Source organism: Anabas testudineus, chromosome 18 (genome assembly GCF_900324465.2).
Source record: "Anabas testudineus chromosome 18, fAnaTes1.2, whole genome shotgun sequence".
In the NCBI taxonomy this organism is placed as follows: Eukaryota; Metazoa; Chordata; class Actinopteri; order Anabantiformes; family Anabantidae; genus Anabas; species Anabas testudineus.
In genome coordinates, this window is record NC_046627.1 from 25,059,368 (window position 1) to 25,074,753 (window position 15,386).

The window sequence follows — 15,386 nt, forward strand, 5'->3', positions numbered from 1 at the left end:
AAATTAAATCTATGCAAAACACAAACCTTTACAAAATCTATTCTCACCTTTCTGTCTCTGTCTCTCCAGTGATGGATTCGCCCACAGATCTTTTCGATGACTCTTCTCCCCAGTTACATGCATTTGCTCCCACTCTAAGTTCCACAGATATCCCAGGAGTTCTTCCCCAGTCCGGTGCAGGTCGCCCTCCTCCTGCGTTTAGACCTCCTGGCTTCCCCCTCATCCATCACCTCCTCCAGCCAGGTGGAGCCACCAGGAGGATTGGAGGGCAACTCAATACAAACCTCAGCTCACACCGACTCCTAGAAGACAGAAATATGGAGGAAAATGCAGGAGAGAGGGATGTACAGGTGGAGCCAGGGGTGGACGGAGGAGATGAGGTAGAGACAGAGGAAGAGGACACCTTGCTGAGGGTTAAAAAGAGGCACAGTGATGCTGCCCTCGCGGCAGAATGGAGTCAAGACGTCTTGAAAGTGAAGAGGATGAAACTGGAGAACCGACAGAGAGATGGCGAGGCTGATGCAGAGGCCGATGGGGGAGGCAGGAGGCGTGAGGGAGGGAGGGAAGGTAGGAGAAGAGAGCGAGAGGAGCTGAAAGAGCAGCTGGAGGAGGCGCGAGAGAGACTGCAGGCCCTGCAGGAGAAAGTTTGGAGAGCATTTGGGGAAAAGCACGTGGAAGAGGAGGAGAAGAAAAGCAGGCACAGAAATGGAAACAGAACAGCAGCAAATGGAAGAGAAGGAGATGTGGGGATGATGGAAGAGGAGGACATTACAGAAGGGATGTATGACGAAGAAGACATTGATAGTGGAGAGATAGAAAAGGAATCGTATCCCCTTCTCTCTACTTCCCCATTTGATAACTTCCACAAGCAGAGGAAAGTGAGGCCGAAAGAGAAAGAAGGGAGGGTGGAGAGAGGAAGAGGAGGAGGATTGCATGTGGAGGGTGTGGTAGAGGGAGCAGGATTGTGGTTGGATTGTGGAGGACTCATGAGAGGAGACTGGGATATAGGGATAGAAGACGAGGGCGAGGAGGGAGGGCAGAAGTTTGCTCAGGCACTGAAACTAGAGCTGGGCAGCGCCGTGGCCCGAGTCATCGACCGGGTTCTGCGCCTTTACACCGAAACTATAGACTTAACTCCTTCCTCTCCTCCTGCCGCCATCTCTTTTCTCCCATCCGATGTAGGAAACGATGGGAGGCGGGAGAGGGAAGCTTGGATGGGACTGCTTACTAGAGGAAGAGGGGAGGAGAAGAGCAGAGGTAAGGAGGAAAAGATGGGGGGGCAGGATGGAGAAAGGGAGAAGCAACTCCAGATGATGAGCAACGGGAGCGCTGTGCCTCCTGGACAGCCGCATCGCGCTGAGCCAGCAGATCTGACCATGCCATTGGCTCTTCAAAGGTCACCTGATGTGCGAAAGGCCCACCCACTCCTCGGCGCTCCTCTCTCTACTCACCTGAATCCCTCTCACCCCACCCTCTCCCTGCACCACCCCGCTTTACCTCGCCCTCCGCCACTTACTCATCCTCCCCTCTTACCTCCATCTTCACAACCCAAGGACCCCTCTTCCTCTTTCCATCTGTCTTCATCCTCTTCTTCATCCTCCTCATCTTCCTTCCCTGCGCCTCCCCCTCCTCCTCCTCCCCCTCTCCCTCTCCCACTGCTGCACTACTCCATGCAGCAGCTCTTCTCTCGGTCTCTTCACCACCCTCAGCTCCCACACCTTCCCCCATCCCGCAAGGACTATTTGAACTCTGACCCTTTCATGGAAGTCCCCTCTCACCCGTCACCTCACCCTTCCTTCCCCACGCTCCCCCTTCTTGGGCACCTGGATCCATCCCTTGTTCGCCATGCTCATGGAGGTAGAGAGAGGGAGAGAGGGATGAGGGGAGATGGAGGGATGAGAGGAGGAGGGATGGATGGAGGAGAGCTCTACCTGACAGCTGGGGGAATATCCTTTTGTCAGCATGATGAATGAGGGAGTAAAGTGTTTGTGTTTATGTGCCTGTGTGTAACAGAGCTCACATCTCCTTAACTGGCCTCATGTATACACCCAGGAGGGCTTGTCTCCCTGTCATTTAAAGAAGGCCAAGCTCATGTTCTTCTACACCCGCTATCCCAGCTCCAACACACTCAAGACCTACTTCCCTGATGTGAAGGTGCGTGGACCTTGTTCCCATGCTGGATCTCTCAGTCATTTCAGACAGTGTTAAATGGTTTTCTTTACTGTAATGCCTCATTATATTAAATTCAATTAATCTGCCAATTAAATGTATTTATGTAAAAACTACAATATTTCTAGTAAAAAAACTAAAATAGTCAAGGAAAAACACGTCAGAACTGCCTGTAAGTACTGCACTTGAGTAAAATGACTTATTTCCTGTCTCTCATGAAGCCTATTTAACATGAAATACTGGTCTGGAGATCCAATTTGTCTTTACTTTTTATTTATATGTGGGTTGTAACTGATGTCTCTCCAATCAGCTGACAGTATCTCTAGCCGTCAACAGGTCGTCCTCATAGCAGCTTGTGTGTCTTTAACTAAAGTGGACTTCACAGCAGCTGAATGTTTCCAGTGTAATAGTTAAAATATTAGTAGCTGATCAAAATCGAAACTTTTCCATTGTGAGTCATCCAAACTGACTGTGTTGCGTCCCCACCTGCTCACTTTACCCCCTGCTGTGTTTCCTGTCCACCGTCTAGTTTAACCGCTGTGTGACCTCGCAGATGATTAAATGGTTCAGTAACTTCAGAGAGTTCTTCTACATCCAGATGGAGCGCTTCGCACGGCAGGCTGTCCGTGAATCCCTCACCAGGTCGGTCTGAGACTGCACTGACGCAGATTTCACTCATCTGCTGCAAACGTGTCATTGTTGGTTTGTTATTGGTTTTATGGGATGTAGCATGTTGGGACTGAATTAGTTCATCAGCTCACATTAGGTTGTTATTGATGATTTAAACATTTAAAACAGACAGTCGGGCATCATATGATAACGTAGACTGACAGACGTATATACCAATTAATAATAAATAGTAGTGTTAATATTGTGCACGGCAGGACTGAAGTTGAACTGTGTGTGTAACGCAGGGATGGTGCACCGTGTCTGGGCAGAGACAATCAGCTGAGAGTGGGTCGTGATACAGAGCTCTACCGCATACTGAACATGCACTACAATAAAAGTAACGTCTACCAGGTAAGCGGGGTTTTCAGCCTATTAGTTAACATGTTAGTAGATTCAGAGTGGGATCAACGCTTAACTTCTCTTTAACCGCACCTTTTATATAGATCAGACCAAGTTACTGCTGATAGTTCCGAAGAAATAAGGAGTGATTCAGAAATACTGAACCACTAGTGGTGCAGGGCTTTCAAAAGCTCTGTGGCCCGTACGGGGATCGAACCCGCGACCTTGGCGTTATTAGCACCACGCTCTAACCAACTGAGCTAACCGGCCCTGTGTGTGTGTTACATTTACTATAATTTTTCCTACAGGCCAATATTATAGAAATAGATAACAGAACTGGAGCGAATGTCAAATTGATCCCTGTGTCCAAAGACATTCAATTCTTCGTCTATTTAGAAGAGTCCACCTTAGACCTATTGCAGATCTACTGAACATTAGCAACACAGCATATTTTTAATATGTCCATTACTCTATGAATGCCCCTTTTACTGCAGGGTATTTTTAGTTTGCTCTGACCAACGGAGCCAACCCGTCTTGTCATTACGTTATACTGTGTCATAGCACAGTAACTTTCACTTAACAAATTACAGTAAATGATCTGTTTAATCTCATAATTTATTGACACATAGCTTAGACCAATTTATTTATTTATTATTCCATCAGGTCAGTTTCTCATTGTAGCTTAAAGTTGTTCCTTAATATAATAATTTCATCAGGATTCATATGCTCCTTTACAAGAATTGATTTGAGGTTGCTTTGTCATGGGTTTATTTAGCACAATGTGTTGAGAGTGCTTTTCTAAAGTTTTTGTACAAAATAAATAAATTTGGATCAGTGCAACATTTAATTAATTGAATAGAAACAAGTCCAACACATCAGTTTTACATTGTCTATATTGCTGTATATATCGCTTCATGCAAGTTAGCGTATACTAAGTATATTTCATACACTACTACTACTTACTTACTATCCAAACACACGTACAATCTTTTACAATAATGTCCTCTTTAAGACTCTTTCAGTATCTTTCTCTCATTACAGTCGCACATTGTATGACACATACTTATAATAAGAAAGGTTTGTTCATAGTCCTAGTCTGTTATTGTCTAATAATTAACAATTTATGTTAGAACTGACGAGAGATACTTTTGCCTTTATATTCAAGTGAACTTGTGACCGTTTAAAAAGATTTAATTCTGTTGAACTACAAATATTTCATCTGTTGACATTGAGAGCTCTGTCTGCAGGTTCCGGAGAGATTTATCGAGGTATCTGAGGTGGCTTTGAGGGAGTTTTACTCAGCCATTTGGACTGGGAGAGACAGCGACCCCTGCTGGAAAAAAGGCATTTATAAAATTATCTGTAAACTTGACAGTCCTGTACCAGACGCCTTCAGACTGCCTGGTTGTCCCGTTGGCTGAGGATCAAACCACCGTCATCTGGTACATGTACACAAATGCATGCACAAACACAAACTTACTAAAAGAAGGGAAATTAGTACAAGCAGCTGCAAACCACTTCAAACTATGAGAGCCTGTATAAAGATATTCATTTCTACAATTCAGCCTATTGGTAGTTTATTCTTTTTGGAAGCAAATCATCATTTGACATAATAAAAGGTTCTTGCTCTGCACACACAGTGTGACACATGTGCGTCAATGGACAGACACACACACACACACAAATACACGATCAGTAGACTGACACACTCAGTCAGTCAGTACTTCGATAAGAGTCTTGTGACTGCACTTATCTGAGAACGTGACCAAACTATTGAATTAAAAATGGACAGAACGGGAGTTCCCTCCCTAAAAATTCTTCACCAGTTCATTCAATTTCTGAAAATCACAGTGCAGCCACACAAGCTTGATAAAAACTTTAAGACTGAAATATGCATTGCTGCTGTGAACCTTGAGAAAGGTTCAGATTCGGTTTAAACTATGTGTGGCCCACAACATGAATTCACATTAGAATATAATTCATATTCACTTCCATTCTATGCATCTCTTCAGTAATCATATGTACTGCTGACAACAGTTTACCCAGCACGGGCACATACATGTCTCACATACTTTCAGACAAAGAGTTTGCAGCACATGCCATGTTTACATTTTAGATACAGATCATTTTCTATTATTGTGAGGATGCTTCCCTCTTCTTTTCTCCAACAACATGAGGCTTACGTGTCCATTTCAGAAATCAGCCTTTAACTCTTTAAAGGAAGGAAACCCAGCACATAAATCAATACATTCTATACAGTTTGATAGAATGAGGTCACCAGGTCACTTGTTTCAGTCTGTGGATTTCTTTTACTGATGTATTCACCTCTGTTTAATATGAAGTTACTATGAAGCTTTTGTACATGATGGCACAATGTAATCAAATTGTAATTAAAATTATGTCAAGAGGGACGATATATTGAATTTAAAATGGTAAAATGAATGTTTAGTTGTTTTCTTGATGTACTCTTATTGCTGAAATACCTTCGTTTTAGTATTCCTTTATTGTGATGATAAACTACATAGGCCGATTGCACAAGCAGTATATATCAGTATTCATTTCTCTCAAGCCCACAGGTCTTGGGGAAACTTCCACTCTATCTCCTGTATATCACGACTCTTTTATCTAGAAGAAACATGGGTTTCTGCCCATGAAAATGTCGGTCGACTGCTCCAGATAAACACCTCCTCTGGCTTAATCACAGCTCTGTGAGACTGAGCCCATACATGTGTGTTATTAACCATTTGTGTTGTGTTCCTATATTTGCATTTTGTATGGTTTCTCTCGCTGCTTTTATTGGTATCTCTTTAATATTGTACATATTTTATTCTTCGCTGTTGACCTGTGCCTCATTCAGACGTTGGTGAATTTTGATGTTTAAACTTATCAGTGAATTAAAGTGATACAAGGCTGGTGTTACGTTGTCTGCATTTACACGCACACACACAAAATACATAAGCTCTCTGACCTCAGCTCCTGGTAGTCAACACTAATGCCATCATACATTAAGCCTGTAATCTAATGACACTGCGACAGTAACACACACACACACACACATTCTCACTGATACTAATACTGAAAAAAATGGCTTTAAAAGAGGCTCAACAAGGGACTAAGTCTAAGTCTAACCACCTGAGACAGCACCACGCACACACACACACTGACACACACTTATTCACTGTGGTATGTCAGCAATCCAAACCAAAAGACTCTCGCAGACAAAGCTTCTGTTTTTCAACTAAGAAGCTGTGTCTCGCTACGGATGCTCCACATGGTAGTTTTAGTTTGATATAAGCTTAGAGTGAGGAGGCTGCTTGTGTGAGAGGATTGGTGTGGGTATGCACCCCCAGAATGGTTTTGTTTTAATAGAGTTTCAGTTCTACTTTTCCCTGATTTGCTCCATTTGTTGAGTCATGTTAACCAACCTAGGAATCTAACACTACTGATGATCAGTGCACGACCTTTTTCATCATAGAAATACCTTAATGCTCATAATAAATCTTATAACATGCTCAGTGGGGGAGTAATTCTACTGCAGTATGAAGTCAGCACACATGAAAAGGGGCTTGTATGTATCAAAATGTCATGATCACATGACAAAAGTCACAAGGGCTGGTTAAAGCATTTTGGCAAGTAGCACACACACACACACACACACACACACTGTTGCCAATACTATTTCTAGATGATATCCCATAGACCCTCTAATTGTGTGTGCTGTCATCCCATAGTCTACTGTACTGTATGTATGTTGTATACTTGTGATGCTGATACACACCCATCAATCACAACATGGGAAAGTGTAAACACACAGGTCATCACACTGCAGTGTGGTGATTCAGGACTCAGAGTTAAGGCTCTTTTCAAACTTTTATAACCCGAAGAAAATCCGCCTTTATGAAAAACCATTGTTCAAGTGGATCCCCCTTTAAATGTGACTTTAAGACATCATTTCCAGCGCATATTTAAAAAGCGGTAGCACAGTTGGTGAAGAGAACATCTGTGATTGAGAAACTGAGCGGACAAACGACAAACACACCAAAACATCACCGGAAACCAAATCCTCACACCTTCAGAATTGAAGCCTGGCATTGGTCCCACTCCAGGAGCAGACAGGTGAGTTGACGACGGTGGGTAGCTTGACATAATTATTACATCTGGATTTGTTGAACTAATAAAAAATATATACATAATGCTATGTATATAATGTTTTTACATTGCTACAAGACGAGTTTTATTCATTTATTTCTGTATTTATTTAGCTAAATCTCATATATATTAGTATTCTGTTACACCTCACGCCGCTTTGTCTTGTTTATAACTACACATTGATTCAATTCAATTTTATTTGTATAGCACTTTTTTTACAATTGACTTTGTCGCAAAGCAGCTTTACACAAGCAAAGAACAGCACATGAACAGTAAATGTGTATGAATCATAATAATCAGATTGTCCCTGATGAGCAAGGGAAAACCTCCCTGAGAAGGCAACGGGAAGAAACCTTGAGAGGAACCAGACTCCACAGGGAACCCGTCCTCATATGGGTGATTACAACTGATCAATGCAGACTCTGTATTTCCACCTTCCTATAATTAAGGTCTGGCTCGCTCTTATTTGGAAAGGCCTCGCCGGAAGTGTCCCGTGTCCCTGCGGCTCCCCGTCCTCACAGGAACCGAAGCCGGAGCACGATGGCGGTAACGGGGCTGCTGCTGCTGGAGCTCGGCTTGTACGCCAGCAGTTTCATCTGCGGGATTATTGCCGCCGCGTCCATCACCGTCGTGCAGGTGACTTTACTTTACTCAGCAGCACCACGAATGAATTATCTTCATTTAATCTGCTGTTATCTGGTGTCGCCTCTTCCGGGTACACTCACTTTTTTTTTTTGTTTTGTTTTTTTTTTTAGTGCGTGTCGAAGTTGGGAAGTTCAATTAAACGATGTCCAAAATAATTTAAAGCTCCGGTCGATTCATTTGTTTAACTTATTCCACTTTACGTCTGTTTTTCCGTGTGTTATCACAGTGTTTCCTAAAGGGGGGACTGTCTGTCTGTGAAACACTTTATGCCGTGACTTTCTATGTTCGTACATTATAACCAGTTGATTACGCAGCGTCGTGTGATGTTACGGGTGTTTTGGGGCCTGTGTTATTAAAAGCACAGCACACTTTCTCTTTCCTGTGATTAGCTGTAAACTGGGATTGTGTCCTACTGTCATGTTGTTCATCATGCGCCATTACCCTCCTCTCAGTCCACCTAATGTAATTAGCTGCACTCATGTTACACTGGTAGATGTAACTCTGTGTAATAAAACATTTATTCGGAAGCGTCCAGTCGCTTTAACGCCACTTTCTCTTTTTATAGTTCATCAGGAAATGAGTGAAAACGCCCGAGTCATGTGTTCAGGTGCATATGACGCTCCGGGTGTTGTACTGTGGAAATACACATCATAAAACCACATGAAGACAGTTCAGTGGAGCACAATACCTGTAAAGCTGAAATATACTCAATATGTCAAACGTCTCTGTTCCCTCTCAGGGTGAGTTTGGGGGTCGGTGTATGCTCTACGGACTGGTCAACTACAGTCAAACTGCAGACCTCATCGGAGTCCAGTCGTCCAGCTCCCCTTCCCTGTGTTATTTTGTGTCGGCCATATCAATCCTGGTGGCGGTGGTGTGTTTCTCACTGTCTCTCTACTGGCTGTATACTTTGTGCTTCGACAGTGTCATCACAAGGTGATTACTTACTGTCATACCTGTCATCAAAAAGCAGCTGAAATAGTTCCACAAACTGGGTTTTGAATGGCTGTAAACATCACTAAAACTGATTGTAGCCTTAGTCTTTTGCTGTCATACGTGGCCAACAAACATTTGAGATTAGAAAAAAAAAACCTTCAACTGTGTTACTTTCTAATTGTTTTATAGCTTTTATACAGCTTAAATTGAACCAGTGAGCTGGGAGTGATCAACATGTGACTACTGACTTCACTTTGTTGAGAACATACAGTGGCAAGAAAACGTTTAGAACACCTACACACTTATATCATCAAATGTTGGTTTTATTCAGTCAAGTGGTTGGTAATGGATTGCAAAACAATAGCTGAACAACAATTCATTTTAAACATGTTTAAACACAGAATAATAGTCAGATCAAATCTGCATGTTGACATTCATTTAAGCATCCCCAGGTCATCACATTTCCACCTCCATGATTCACTGACAGTGTTAAACATCGGTCATCTTTTCATGATTCTGAGCTCTGTATGTTCTTCACTTGGATCCTAACACCTCAAACACAACACTCATTTCCAGTCATCTAAAGTCCACTGTTTGTGTATCTATGCCCACTGCAAACTCTTCAAATGATCAATCTTAGTAGGTTTTTCTTACTTTGCAACTCTGCCCATGATGCACCTGACCTAAGTCTCTGTGCAGCGACTGTGCGCACTGGTTTATCTCGTTTTATTTAACAATGCAGCCAATTCAGATGCACAGAGGCGTCTGTTTCTAAAGGAGGACACTCATAAGTACTTGTCTTCTTGGACAAATATGCACTTGGGTCTTCTACTGCCTGGTTGGATCAAGTTGCAGCATTTCTCTGGAGACTAAATCTTTAATTTCTTGGCTCCATTTTGTGGTGAATAATCTTTCTTTCCTTAAGACAAGTATACACTGATGAGTTTTAAAGAAAAAACACTTTTTGTATTACTTTACATGCTCTCCCTGTGAGCCATATATAAAGTCAAATTAATGGTTTACTGGCTGTGAGCTTATTTTAAGATGTTTTAACACAGGCATTTATGAGCAATTTAAGACCATCCACTCGCGAATGGTAGCTGCAAAGCCTTTAAGTTTAACACAAATTAAGTGGCAAATGGCTGTTTTGTTAACGATCATCTTACCTGCTGATAAAGATTAGAGATGAGTAGTGAACAAGGTTTTTACTGCAGGTTTTACAGACTGAATGATAACCCTGAAACAAGTTTAACACCTGCAGAACAGCTGAGAAGCTAAAACATGGAGTAGAAAGGATCAAAATGAGGACACAGCTCATGTCATGGTAATATAATCATGTGTCACAGAATTTCCTTCTTTCTCTCACGCTCCTTCTGTTTCTCCTGCTCTCCACAGGGAGCGTATGTGGATGAATGTGATCGTGGCTGTGTGTGGCGTCTTCCTGTTCTTCCTGCTCGTCACTGGTTGCATGTTGAAGATCGGACGAGACTCGCTCTGCTCCTCAGTCACACAACACGTTCACAACATTACCAGGTGGCGCGCACACACACTCACACACACACACACACACACACACACACACACACACACACAGATGGCGACAGACACTTAACCAAAGCGTTTCACAACCAAGTCACAAATGAAACTAAAAATAACATTTGAAACCCAGTGAGCTTTGTGTTTCAAATGATACTGCTGTGAACTGTTTTAAAGATTCCCTTTCCTTCTTAAAAATGCCATTTGTCTTGAGTAAGATGAAAAAAACGAAACTGCCCATTAAAAATCTTCATATGATTAATGAATCTACAGCATTGTTGTGCAGATTTAACACTCAGAGTAGAGACAAAGCCCTGTCCAACGTCCTTCATTTGTTAGCTTGTGCCTGCTTGTTTTAAGCTGCATTAGTGAGGAGTTATTTAGAAGTTGCTACTTTAATCCCCCATACTTATTGTATAAGTTGATCTGTCAGTGGATAGTTTTGATATTTTATGCTAGTTCTGAAAGGACTTTGGTTGTTAACTACTGTTACTGACTATGTGAATGAAGAGAGGGCTGAAACTTAATGTGTTTTCCATCATCATTTTAACATGTTATCTGTTTCCATCTGTCAAGATGTGAGGAAGCCCAGACCAGAAAATGGGTCAGTCCGTTTAAAGGAGACTGGTTCTACAACCGTCTACACAGAGCTGAGGTCAGTGTTGTATTCAGCATTTTAGTTTAATGTCTACAATCAAACAGATGCAACATACAGTTCTCCTAACTCTTTGCATTATCATCATTATTAGTGATAAATTCATGTATTACAACACAGATATGAAGAGTGTGTCTCCATCAGCAACCTCTCACAGATCAATTTGCACGTTGTGGACGTACTGTGCTTCATGTGTTGTCTCCTCTGTCGCTCCCTCGCAGACGGCAGTGTGGGTCAACTTCTTCTTTTGGCTCATCATCGGGGTTCTGGTGATCATTCAGAGGCGTCAGAGTGCAGGGTCGAGGGTTAACACTGGAGGTTATGGAGGGCCGGCTGGTGGGCTCTTCGGTGAACCTGGTGCGACCGCTTCAGAGACGGAGCCAATTTTTAACAGTCCTCCAAGGCCTCAGTGAGGACGGACACCGAAGAGGAATTCCAAACACACACATTAGCACAAAATGGTAATGTGAGGGGAGATGTGGAAACGGGTCAATACACTCAGCAGGCACTGCCTTCAGTGGAAACTCATTCTGCAGGTAATACATGAAACAAATGAGAGGAATTTGTGATCAACAGTTTTCTATTGAGTAACTTCACTCATTCAATAGAAACGTTGTCACCCGACGAGGATGGGATTCGAACCCACGCGTGCAGAGCACAATGGATTAGCAGTCCATCGCCTTAACCACTCGGCCACCTCGTCCTGTTGAGAGAGACTAAAAGAATCAGACCTGTAGAGATCAGGGCGGATGGACGCTTCACAGAACGCAAAGATTGATGTTGCTGTGTGCATTTACCCGTTTCCCACTTTGACCACATCTCACTTATCAAAGCCAAATGTCTGACTACTTGGATTGCACAGAAAATGGGGGTTTGTTCATTCAGAGTGTGTTTCTTTTTCAATTTGTTTACACAACCAACAAATGGGTGAATTTATTTTACAATTCACCAGTATATACATATTTTATTATTTTTTCTACTTTATTTTAATGGCAGGTTAAACCCCGTTTTTCAAATTACTAACATTTCTAAATAGAGTTTCACAGTACAGTACTGTGAGTTGACACTCTGTCCCACCCACGTATTACTACTTTGTGTCTTTATTCTGTATTTATCATGAATTGTGTTATTGTACATTGAGGCTTAATTATTGTCGATTATTGTTTGATTTAGTCTTAAATTGTTTGTTGTCGCTTCATTTTCATTTCTTGGATGGGTCAGTGTTCAGTATGTGAACTAAACACTCACTAGAGACTGAAACAACAGAAATAACATTATATCACATTTCGCTGCACATCAATCAAGTGGACTTTTTTTTAATTTTGCTCGTGCCATATCTGTTTTCCACTCGATAACACGTATTACTTACTTTGCTCAGATGCTGTGTGTGAACACAGTACTGGGCTGTATGTCAACATGTTTTGCCCACATGGCTGTGTGAATTATGCTATTTGACATGTGGTGTGCTGCTTCTCCAAACAATAAACCAAAGAGTTTAAATACAACTTTTATTTTTTGCACTTGTCTATAAGGAGTTTAAACTTTACAGTGGGTATGTTGAGCCCTGACTCCCTCTGCTGGTTCATAAACTGCACTGCAACTGTGGTTCCTCAGACTCATTTTTAAAATCCAATGTCAAATTCATCCATGATCTTAACCGCTTGTCCTCTTAAGGGTCTTGGGAATGCTGGAGCCTGTCCTACCTGTCATTGGGCGAGAGGCAGTGTACGCCCTGCACAGGTCGCCAGTCTATCACAGGGACACATACAAAGACAGACAACCATACACACTCACATTCACACCTATGGGAATTTTAGAGTCACCAATAACTCTAACATGTCTTTGGAGGTAGGAGGAAGGTGGAGTACCCGTAGAGAACCCACGCAGACACGGGGAGAACATGTAAAGTCTCATTAAGTACCATCTCCTCCGCATTAAACAGCCTGTTTTGAGACAAAACAGCATATTGCATCTAAAAATAATAAAGAATATATAAAAAGAAAAAAGCTTAGAATAGTACCTTCCTTATGTCTGTGAAGGCACCACCACATTTTAATGTCAAACCTGCACTTTCCTGCCTGTGTGATTGTCACACATACACACTGCGTTAGCTGCCACCTGACAGATCAAAAATAGACACAATGAGCTTAATGCTGCCATTACAACATGACTCCTTCTCTCCTTCCCTAGCTGTGTAATCTCTGTGGATTACCTGGCCCATGTTGATCTCTGAGGTAGAGAATAATGTTCACCCTGAGGCAGAGGGAATGCAGAGACCAGACAAGAAAGAGGGAGACAGGTGTGGTAAGAGACTAGAGGGAGCATTTCATTATTGCTGCTGTAAATTAACTGTCACCAGCTCCACTAAGCAGAGGTCCCACCTGGAGCTGCAGTTTGGAGTGGTCTTCAGCACAGGCCGGGGACACCTGTAAAGGCGGCAGCACTGTGGCACCTGTGAACGCTGAGGACTGCCTGAAACTCGAGTCTCAGAAGACAAACCCCAGGCGTGTGATAAACTCGACTCTGGAGCCTGTGGTAAGACGTTATGGCACCCTGTTGATGTTAAGAAGCTCCCAGGAAAAAGAAGTGTAAATGAGGAGTAAATGAAAAAGCTAGAGACCGGTGTTAGGATAGGGATAAAAAGACAAATATAGAGAGGAGCAGTGGACGCTGTAGACTGAGCTAAGCCTTTATAAGCCTCTTTAAGCTACTTCACTGCCCACAGATCAAATGTTCTGTTTTAAACCTGTTGGTCTGTGCTGCACTTGGACTTGTGGGAGCTATTGATTCACGTTATCTGCTTTTTTGGCAGGACTTTGGCTCCACTTTACTGCCAAATCACTACAGTACCAAAACTACAGAGAACAGAGTAGAGGCCTTAAATCTCAAATCTGCACCCCAGAGAGCCTTTCAACTGGAACAACGTATTCTGACTCTGCTTTTAATCATCTTGTCTGCTTAATGCCAATCACTGAATCCTGACTGGAGCCTGAGCTTGTGTTTTGCTGTCTGTCCTCCATCTACCCATCCATCTCTATCTCTGTCCAGAACATGTCTCGTGATCAGTGCGAGTCGGTGGCAGTGAGCGTGGAGTCCCTGCTGACCGACGCCAAGAGGATGCAGATGCAGTGCCGGGAGCGCAGCGAGCAGCTCTCCATGGCCGCCACGCAGCTGAGGGTGGAGTCGGCTGCCCTGAGGGAGCAGTGCGAGGCCACCCAGCTCGACATGGCCCGAATCCGCCAGCAGCTGGACGAGCTGATGGATACCAAATCTGCCTTTGAAGCCAAGGAGAGGCAGGCCCGCAAACTCAGCAAGCAGCTGTGAGAGCATGACGAAGAGGGGAGCATCATGTTAATACACACACAACACGGACTGTTAGAAAGACCCCCAGTTAAAACCTGACACCCACGAGAAAGATGGAAAGAGGAGGAGAGGAGATGAGATTGTTCTGTAGAAAGAAGAGAGGAAAGACAAACGTGTGTGAGAGGATAAAGGAATGAGAGCAAAAACCAAAAGGAAAGAACAGAAGAAGTATGTGAAGTTATCTCACACACATCTGAAGAGAGTGAAGCAAATGAGCGAAGGAATAAGACGCAGTTAAGTTTAGTTCAGGATAGAATATTTATGATTTCTAATGGAGTCAAGAGAAAAGAAAAAGCAACCTCCTCATTCTCTTTTTCATGTCTAATAAACAAGCACTTTCCAAACACATCTGTGTCTTCTTATGCTTTTTCCCTCTTATGAAGTGCATATTCAACTCCACATTTAGCAGTTAGACATTTAGCACGTCCAAAATATGGGAACAACATTGTGTATTGCTAAAGGAATTCAGTGTAGCTATGGACGGCTCACTCCAACAAAACCAGGAGAACGAGACGCTGCAGCCGAGGCCGAAGAAAAATCAGCAGAAACAACCACAATCCACAGCTGTATTGGGAAAATGTTTTGTGGACTGATGAAACTATATTAAACTATTTGGAAAGAACACACAGCACTAGGTCACTGCATATGATCATGGAAACATCATCCCAACCGTAAAGTACGGTGGAGGACATTAATTCCAAGGGTTCACATACTTCTTCCAGTAGCGCTGAAGTTTTTATGGTTGTTCTCAAAGACATGAAACATCAGATTTATATTGTTATTTTAGGCACATTGTTGATATTCTTGACTTAAAGATCAAATCAGGTTTTGTAACAAATTAATGCAAAAAAAAAAAAAAAAGTATTGCCACTGTATATACAGTTGCTGTTCAACACCGAGAGTTGCAGTGAAGCAGAAGCTTGAA

General features: G+C 42.7%; 2 protein-coding genes and 2 non-coding genes across 6 annotated transcripts in view; 2 read left to right on the forward strand and 2 right to left on the reverse strand.

Annotated features, from left to right (window-relative positions):
• Positions 1-6,085, forward strand: part of prox3 (prospero homeobox 3) — a 9,055-nt gene extending 2,970 nt beyond the window's left edge. For 2 of the 3 annotated variants that reach the window (XM_026353452.1, XM_026353451.1), the window contains 5 exons: positions 70-1,946; positions 2,041-2,154; positions 2,699-2,811; positions 3,084-3,189; positions 4,425-6,085. In XM_026353452.1, coding sequence (XP_026209237.1) covers positions 72-1,946; positions 2,041-2,154; positions 2,699-2,811; positions 3,084-3,189; positions 4,425-4,598 — 2,382 coding nt within the window. In that variant the 5' untranslated portion in view covers positions 70-71 and the 3' untranslated portion in view covers positions 4,599-6,085. The remainder of the gene's footprint in view (positions 1-69; positions 1,947-2,040; positions 2,155-2,698; positions 2,812-3,083; positions 3,190-4,424) is intronic. The other variant, XM_026353453.1, reaches the window with a different exon arrangement.
• trnai-aau lies at positions 3,374-3,447 on the reverse strand. The gene has a single exon. It is a non-coding gene; the product is annotated as a tRNA-Ile (tRNA).
• Positions 6,086-7,833: 1,748 nt separating the features above from the next.
• tmem179ba (transmembrane protein 179Ba) lies at positions 7,834-12,603 on the forward strand. The gene is made up of 5 exons (XM_026353357.1): positions 7,834-7,962; positions 8,711-8,907; positions 10,303-10,440; positions 11,020-11,098; positions 11,320-12,603. The coding sequence occupies exons 1-5, from the start codon at positions 7,867-7,869 to the stop codon at positions 11,509-11,511; spliced, it is 702 nt and encodes a 233-aa protein (XP_026209142.1). The 5' UTR covers positions 7,834-7,866; the 3' UTR covers positions 11,512-12,603.
• Positions 11,720-11,801, reverse strand: trnas-gcu. Its single transcript has one exon. It is a non-coding gene; the product is annotated as a tRNA-Ser (tRNA).
• Positions 12,604-15,386: the final 2,783 nt, after the last annotated feature.

Excerpts from the sequence above, each read along its gene's own strand:
- tmem179ba (XM_026353357.1), top strand. The coding sequence starts at position 7,867 with ATGGCGGTAACGGGGCTGCTGCTGCTGGAGCTCGGCTTGTACGCCAGC. Across the intron at positions 7,963-8,710 it reads CGTCCATCACCGTCGTGCAG|GGTGAGTTTGGGGGTCGGTG; the intron begins GTGACTTTACTT and ends GTTCCCTCTCAG. Across the intron at positions 11,099-11,319 it reads ACCGTCTACACAGAGCTGAG|ACGGCAGTGTGGGTCAACTT; the intron begins GTCAGTGTTGTA and ends GCTCCCTCGCAG.